Source organism: Engraulis encrasicolus, chromosome 5, assembly GCF_034702125.1.
Source record: "Engraulis encrasicolus isolate BLACKSEA-1 chromosome 5, IST_EnEncr_1.0, whole genome shotgun sequence".
In the NCBI taxonomy this organism is placed as follows: Eukaryota; Metazoa; Chordata; class Actinopteri; order Clupeiformes; family Engraulidae; genus Engraulis; species Engraulis encrasicolus.
Genome location: NC_085861.1, coordinates 12,566,647 through 12,575,326, shown reverse-complemented (window position 1 = coordinate 12,575,326; position 8,680 = coordinate 12,566,647). Strand labels below are relative to the sequence as shown.

The window sequence follows — 8,680 nt, the reverse complement described above, 5'->3', positions numbered from 1 at the left end:
GACAGAGGTGAGCCTTGTTCTCCGTTAATTTCCATTTCTCTGATCTACCTACAGATAATGGCAGCTACAGATTGCTGTAAAAAGGGGGGCGGGGTCACCTCTAGTGTTATTTTCTACCCCTATGCTCAAGACTCAGAAGGTTGCCTTTTCGAAGGTCTCCTAAAAGGGACGTTCACCTGACATCACATGGATACAGGAAAAGAACCACCTTGAAGTATCTCTCTCATATATACGATTCTCTGGTAGCCTTCTCTACAGCGGTGTCAAAGAATCTTCTATTAGGCGAAGATAAATCGAGCCTATTCTTTTTCTGGACCAATGTGACTTATTTCGCCTGCGGTGGCCAATCAAATCAAGGACATGACTGTTTCATTCCATTTGATTTGCCACGACAACCTAGTGATGGTTGAGCTGTCAGGAACACTGGAACACTGAATTTCGCCTTGCTTGTGTCTCTCATGCTATGTTATCTCTAGCGTCATGCTATTTAAGTGGGTTTTGGGCCAGATCAGTCTTCTCCCTAATCTGATGGTGCCCGAGAGGATTACATGGAGAGATACTGAATAGGGTTTTGATTTTTGGGTGGATTGGATAAATGTTTTGGGTATTACCATATTCATGATTCGTGTTTTAACCATCTCTCCTGGGTTCTGTGCATGGTGTTGCTATGGCAAATGGGGTGGTTATTTCTTTTTTGGTGGGCTTGGGTTAGTTTGTGAAGGACCTGACCATTAATATTTCATTCTGTTCAGTCAATATTTTGGCTGGGCTCGTTGCAGCTAGGAATTCAGTTGTGTATGAGGGGAGGGGGTCATGTTTTGCTTCATTTCATTTCATTAACTCCATTGCTTTGAGTCAGGCCATGAGTTGTTTAGCATAATGGAGGGTTATGCCAAGAGACTTTTTTTTTTTCCAAACTTCGATGGAGTGGCTGAAGGTGCTAGAAACATACAGTGAGTGCATCTTAATATGGGACCTTGCCTCCTCCACTTCCCTCCTCCACTCGCTTCTCGTCATGATGACATCACTGACAACAGCATTATATTTCAATATCTTGCAAAAGCTCAATTGTAGAGTCTTTTTCTCGTTTGCAATTGTTATGGTGAATGAAAAACAGTCCCTCAAAAGTTGTTGTGGCTAGGCTGACAGCTGGGAAACTTTATCGTTTTCTCCACGGAGGAGGGGCCAGGAGGCGGGGCGAGGAGACAAGCGCAAGTGGAGGAGGCAAGGTCACATATTGGGATGCACCCAGTATTTGCATTGGTTTCCCTTGGCTGTAGGATCAGTATGAACATCCAATCGAATCGATCCCATTAATAATTAAGATGGGGTTTTCTTACTGAAGGAAGAATGTCAGAAGTGTGTTTTATAAAGTGCATTTTATGCTAGCACGATAAAGTCTGGAATTTTATAATAATTTAATGATAAGAACAAGTATATTATTTTAAAAGTATTGAAATCACACTTGAATGCTTTTTATCATGGTATTAACCGTACCAACGTGTTCTTAATATCAAACTAGGCTATTGTAAATCAAAATGCTCCTTCGTATGCTCCAGAATACTTTCGTTCAAAATGTGGGCATCTGATATTGTTCTGCCATATCATTTATGAGGGCCTGCCATTTTGTGGCTCCCACCATCTTTAAAAAGATGGCTGTGGTTGTGTGTCCTGTGCTGTGCCCTTTTTGCCCTGCTGTGTGTGTCATGTCCTCGTTCTGCGCTGTTCCACCTCCTGCTTCTCTCCCATTCTATTTCTGGTGGAGACTCGAACGTTTGCATCAAAGCTGCAGCACCAGGTTGCTAGGATATTATGCTAGTCTAGCTCACCTCGCTCTCATTTATGCATACCTCTGATCTGCATGGAGGCATATTGCCCCCCCCACCCCACTCCTCATCATCAAACATTGCTTTTATCCAGAAGCGTCTGAAGGTGTCTTTGTTAAAATATGAACAGGTGGTGTGGTGTTGCGTGCTGCTGATTTCTAAATGCTGTGTGAGTTCTTTATACAGAGTCAGCCCTATGTTACCATAGCCCATTAGTCCGGTCCCACAGCCCAATTGCCCCACAGCTTATTCCTGCTGCTCCATGTTCCCCCATTTTTAAGAAATTATTCAAATGTAGGCCCTATGTTCCACAACTCCATGTTCTCACATTTCCGAGTAAACAGAGAGAACATGCCTTTCTCCCTGCCATGGAACTTGGGGCCTAAATTTGAAAAAAAAATCCTAGAAATGTGGGAACATGGAGCAGCAGGAATATGCTGTGGGATCAATGGCCCTAAAAATAATGTTAAAAATCTGTGGGAACATGAACATGCTCCACTTTGTACTGGAGACACTTGTCTTTCACCAAAGGGCATCCACTAGCTGCAGAGAAAAGGCATCCACATAACTGGTGCAGAGAAAACGGCAGAGTCTGTATCATCAGTCTGGTCCTAATCTGTTTTGAAGGGTGCAATTTTTGCTTTGGCCAGTCAGACCATGTTGTCAGACCAAATGTCAGACATGCAAGTTAAGCAATAGTTGACAAACAATGGTGATATCCTTGTTCGCTCTCCTTTCTCTCTTTTTGAGCTTTCTTTAAAAAAAATACAAAAAATTAAGGGTTGCAGCAAGTGTTTTTTATTTGCCTGGCCTAGTTCTTTCCTCCTCTCGACTGAGCGAGCAGAGTAAAGATGAGCAAAAACCCAAATGCAGCCTAGAAGCAGAACACTAGCCGAATGCAGCCCAGAAGCTCGTTTTCTCCTCTGTCTGAGGCATCTCGATGCCACGCACTGCCTTGCCGTTGCCCTCTAGGCAAGAATGGCATCGCACTCTACTAACAACAAGGACTGGGAGTGGAAGCTGACGTGTCATTTTCGGTCTTCCGACAGGCGGGCGCGCACCACACGCTACCACTCGTGTGGGGACAACCACGGCATCCGACCCCCATACCCCGAGCAGTACCTGACCCCCCTGCAGCAGAAGGAGGTTACCATCCGACACCTGCGCACTCAGCTCAGGGAGGCAGAGACCGTCGTTCATGACCGGTAGGAGTCTCTTGGACCCTCTCATTAAAAAAAAAACAACAACATGTTTTTATGGGCTTTTTTTTGGGGCCTTTACTTTGGATAGGACAGTGAAAGTGTGACAGGAAGCGAGTGTGGAGAGAGAGATGGGGCAGGTTTGGGAAATGTCCCTGTCTGGACTCAAACCGGAGCCCAAGTGTGGGGGGCTTAGCGCGATGGGCCACAGTGCCCCCCTCTTGGGCCCGCTCTAAGGCAGTGGTTCCCAAACTGGGGGCCGTGGACTGAGATGCTGAAGGGGGTTTGCGGACAAAAGGGACTTGTATTCACTTGTATGGTTAATAGCTGTATTTGGTGGATTTTTTTTCCGCAATATTAGCAGACAAACTACTAATGGAAAGTCTAGCAATATTAATGGACAAAAAAAGAAGTCCAAAAGGGGGTCCCCACTGAAAAAGTTTGGGAACCTGTAAGGTGTTAACATGATGTAGGAGTCTTTTGTTGGGTCTGTGTCTTTTGTTATTTTCAATGTGGGTCTTGGGTAGAGTTGCCACCTCTGATAAAAAAAACCCTAATTTTTAATGCAGTTAGAAATGTAAGCCACAGCGTCCTTTATTCAGTCAGTGTCCAAGGCCCCGGGACAGACCATTAAAAACTGGGACAATCGGGTGATACCAAGACGTGTAGCAATACTAGTCGCGGGTTTAGACTTTGTTTGCAACCTCAGTGGGGTTTAACAATAGCCAACACTTGATCTCTGAAATCATCCATTTTGACAGGGTTGACATTGTGTGACTGTTCTACCAGACATGATGGGTGTAGAGATGATTGTTTGGTTTAGCAGGCTAAGGCAAGCACTGCCCTTTCTTGAAGGTGTTCACATACTGAAATAAGGTTGCACCATTGTTGGCACGTGCAGGCAGTGAATTTTGGTTGCTATGGAATTTTGGTTGCTATGGGTACTAAGAGCTTTTAGGGTTTTATTTTTTTTAGGGGTTGCAATGTAGGCGGTTTTGTTAATTGCCACATGAATGAATAAAAAAAAGTGGGTGCCTACTGTCTAGAAGAACTACTAAATGGTCAACACTTTGAAACATATTTCTAATTGGGGACAGTGAGAATGGCTTGGGCCTAAGAAGGAGCAGGTAGTAATTATGGCATTAACTGCATCCACTACTTGGCTGTATGAATACAATGACTCCTGAACCTCCCTTTCAGAGAGTCTGAGATCGAGGAACTGAAGGGCCAGCTGGGCCGCATGCGTGAGGACTGGATCGAGGAGGAGTGTCACCGCGTGGAGGCGCAGCTGGCCCTGAAGGAGGCGCGCAAGGAGATCAAGCAGCTGCGGCAGGTGAGGTGCAAAACAAGATGGCGGCAGCCCTGTGCGGCTGCGGCCATGCTAGCTCCCTGTGTGTGTGTGTGTGTGTGTGTGTGTGTGTGTGTGTGTGTGTGTGTGTGTGTGTGTGTGTGTTGTGTGTGTGTGTGTGTGTGTGTGTGTGTGTGTGTGTGTGTGTGTGTGTGTGTGTGTGTGTGTGTGTGTGTGTGTGTGTGTGTGTGTGTGTGTGTGTGTGTGTGCGTGGAATTCATCCATAGTCTTTACTATGTGTGTGTTTTGTCAATGACTTATCAATATGTTTAGTTTAACCGCATATTGGAGTCTGCTGAAATGCTAGACGGATAAACCAGCCTAAATGTGAGATTGGATGTGTAATTTAGTTTGGCCCTGATGAATAGTACTAGAGATGCACCGGATCCTGATTTTTAGGATCCTGCCGGATACTGGATCCACTGCTTAAGATCCTGCCGGAACCGGATACCGGATCCTACGAAAGGGTTGAAACACATAGCCAACTCGCACACGTGGGCCCTTTTTATTACATTGGCGCAAACTATTTTTAAAACTCATGGGCTTACTGCCACACTGCCTTCAACAGCCGCTTCCAAAGGGCTTTCACTCCATGCAGCGATTGGGGTTGTGAAAGACTGACTGAAAAGCCTAGGCTACGTAAAAAGTAGAGATGCCCCAGATCCTGATTTTTAGGTAACTGCCGGATAACGGATCCACTGCTTAAGATCCTGCCGGATCCGGATAGTCTGAAAAACCCTATTATCCTGCCGGATCCGGAACCGGATCTTGGATCCTGTACATCTCTACATAGTACATCCGAAGATTGTTGATGAGAACAACCCATTGTCTTTCAAATTGTGCCTGTGCCTATAGGCTGGCACTCTGACCAATCAGCACTATCTTTCTCGTTGATGTGCTTTCCCAACGTTGCGAGCTTCGTCGTCACTCCCTCAAAACCCTGCCCGCTTTGATTCAAAACAAATCTTTGCGTGGTGATTGGTTTGCCAGATTCTTGGCAAGCCTGGCAGACCACTCAAACGATGCGAGGCCAGACCACTCGCAGCCAAAAAAAACTGGCGTCCAGTGGGTGGCGCTGGTTTACTAGGCTACTCAAATGCCATTTCAATATGCTGTTTTAACACTTTGTCACACAGATTCTTGACAATCATGTACACCTTTTTTGACTTGTAACTTTGTTACTTTTTTGCCATTGAGGTGGTGGAGACCATGAAGAACAGCCTGGTGGAGAAGGACAAGGGCATCCAGAAGTACTTCATCGACATCAACATCCAGAACCGCAAGCTGGAGTCGCTGCTGCACAGCATGGAACTGGCCCAGAGTGGCTCCACCGACGACGGAGACGGAGACGCAGATGAGGAGGAGGAGCCCACCCTGGACTACACCTGCGACTCACCCCAGAAGACACCAGGGGTGGGTATTGGCAAAGGGTTCACGATTCCGATGTGAATCGGCCCAGAAGATGCTAGGGGTGGGCATTGGCAAGGGGTTTATACGATTCAATGCTCATCACGATGCACATGCCATGATCGTCCCAGAAGATGCTAGGGGTGGGTATTGGCAAAAGGTTCACGATTCATTGTGCATCACGATGCACATGGCAAGAGGCGAATCGCCCCAGAAGATGCTGGGGGGCGGTGGTGTGTATGGGGCACATTAAGTCACGCCCTTCTACTTCCGATCCGTGGGGCTGGAGCTCTCAAAATTTTGAATGAGAGTTAATGGAGCGAGTCAAGCTAAATCCTCATCCCATTTGGCATGTGCTCCGGATTTCACATATGATGACAGTGAATTTGAAAGGTTTGGATTTGCGTCGTAAGACCACTCATTTTCGACACGCGAGAAACGTTATTTTAGCTTTTGTGCAAAACTGTGTTAGAGACTACAGGTGCGCCTCGCATATCTGACGTGAACCGAGGCACAGCCAACCCTACCGCCTGCACGTCGGACATGCGACGTCTGTTTTGTAGGTCAAATAATTACATATTTTTGCACACCCACAACTCAAAAATCGCTTGCCAAGTGAAGTCAACAAGCACACCATTGGTTGTTATTAATTCTGAGGCACAGCATATGTGTGATCAACAGGGAAATGCGAGGTGGATCGGAAAATAGCTTTGATCAGTCCATTACAGCCCAGTCAAAAGTTTTTGCGTTCCCAGCCCCACGAGCCGTCCGGAAGGGGTGGAGACTTAGGTGCCCCATTGGCAAAGAGTTCATGATTCAATGCGCATCTCAAAATGCATGCCTCAATGCGATTCTATCACAATGCATTGTGATTCATGCACTATCGCGATGCATTGAGATACTTACTTCAGTAAATGTGTAAAAATACAGCTGATTTGTCAGCTGCTGTGTAGCATTCATAAGTAAATCTATTATACTTAAGCATTTTAGCATCTGAGAGAGGGCTTCCATTATTACAGAAATATTACCTACTACTCTCTACTGAACAAAACGAACCATTGGCCAATTCAACGTTAAATAATCGATTGGCAAATCGATGCAGTATATTGTGAAAATGCGTATCGCGATGCATTGTCATGACTATTTTTTTTTGCACTTCCCCAGAAGACACCCACCACGGACAAGATAGAGGAAACAGACGAGGGAGGAGGAGGAGGGGAGGACGACTGCAATATCATCAAGGAGGATGGGGAGGGGATGATGGCAGTTGCCAAGGAGGAGATGGTGGACAGTGGACTGCTGGCCGGTTACGAGACCGAGGCCGACCGGACAGACATTCTGCAGCAGGTCCTCATGTCCACCGCTGTAGACTGCAGCCAGAACCCCAGCGTCACGCACACACTAGCCCCACCCGGACTATCCACTCTGGGCCACAGTGGTCTGGAAGAAGACCCCTCCACCACCACAGCCGCCGATCAGTCCTCCTGCTGCTCCTCCTTCTCTCTCGAGCCCCCTCTACCAGCACAGCTACTACCACCACAGTCACCGCCCCCACAATCACAGCCCACAATTGTCCTCCAGAGCACATCAGAGCACAAAGCGGTTCAAACTGAAGACCTGTCCTACACTCCAGACCTGCAGGCCCTCCTCCTACAGCTGCTGAAGCTGCAGGGAGGTGGAGCTTCCGGCTCGGAACTCCTTCCCCCTGGCCACATTCTAGAACTCCCAGCCCAAGAGGATTCCGACCACAATAAGAGCGCCGATTCGACCTTGGCCGATTCGACTCGTCCGTCTGCCTCCGTGACCCCGGGGAGCACCGGCGGTTCTGATTCTGATTCTGGCCTGGGCCACTCCGAGCCGCCCAGCCCCCGTTTCATGGAGGAGCTGGACTTTGGGGTGCCGAGGGGGGTCAGTCCACGCAAGGTCGACTCGGCGTCATCATCGATGACTGTCGCGGAGAAGCGATACTGGAGCAGCAGCTTCCTGGTGGATCTGGTGGCCGTGGCTGCTCCGGTGGTCCCCACAGTGGCCTGGCTCTACTCCCGCCACGGGATCGGAGGGGAGGTGCCGGTGTACAACATCGCATCGCTCATCCGCGGCTGCTGCATCATGGGACTGCACACCCTCCGCCACGTCACTCGCGGCCCCAACATGTAATTGGCTAACAGCACCGCACCTCACCCCCTCGCCGCCCCTTGGCATGCACAATCTGACCCCAACGAGCACTTGATCATCGCCTAACAAACTAGGTTATTTGTTATTGTTTTCTATTATTTTTGTTTTGTACAATTTGTATATAAAATCACTATATATTTTGCTGGCATTTTCTTTTTTGTCTTTGCACTCTTGTTAAGTTGCCGTAGGTTTAGGCAAAATGTTAAAAAACAAAGGGATTTCTGTGTTTATTGTTTATTATTCATTGGACGTTAAGACTTTGTTTTTGATGATTTCTGGTACCTGATCACTAGGCTATATTATTTGTTGTAATTGTGCAGTTGTTTGGCTAGTCTACTGTATTTGTTCCCTGCTTTTATACGAAGAGTGAGTGAGCGAGTGTGGACAGTAGCACTGACTGACTGTCATCGGAAATGTTGCACTTGAATAACCTGAAGGACCTGTTGTTAATGTTCCGCTTCCGTGAAAGAAGTGTTCCAAAATGAATTCTCCTGCCAAAGCTTTTGTCCCTACACAGTTTGTGCTTGGTGACACCATGTATTTTTGTCCTTCAGATTAGAGCTTTTTACATGTTCCTTTTCGTGTACCGATCTGTTCATATTGACAAGTCAATGCTACAGTACAACTGAACACTTGTAACGTGCCTGAGCAATGTGCAATATCATTTGTTTCTATCAGATGTCCTAATATATTTATTATTATTAAAGCATGGTACCCCTAATATA

At 46.9% G+C, this 8,680-nt stretch overlaps 1 protein-coding gene across 2 annotated transcripts in view; it reads left to right on the top strand.

Annotated features, from left to right (window-relative positions):
• Positions 1-8,680, top strand: part of sybu (syntabulin (syntaxin-interacting)) — a 17,155-nt gene extending 8,475 nt beyond the window's left edge. For both annotated transcript variants that reach the window (XM_063198679.1, XM_063198680.1), the window contains 4 exons: positions 2,876-3,031; positions 4,226-4,358; positions 5,571-5,786; positions 6,945-8,680. In XM_063198679.1, the coding sequence (XP_063054749.1) occupies positions 2,876-3,031; positions 4,226-4,358; positions 5,571-5,786; positions 6,945-7,937 (1,498 nt within the window). In that variant the 3' untranslated portion in view covers positions 7,938-8,680. The remainder of the gene's footprint in view (positions 1-2,875; positions 3,032-4,225; positions 4,359-5,570; positions 5,787-6,944) is intronic.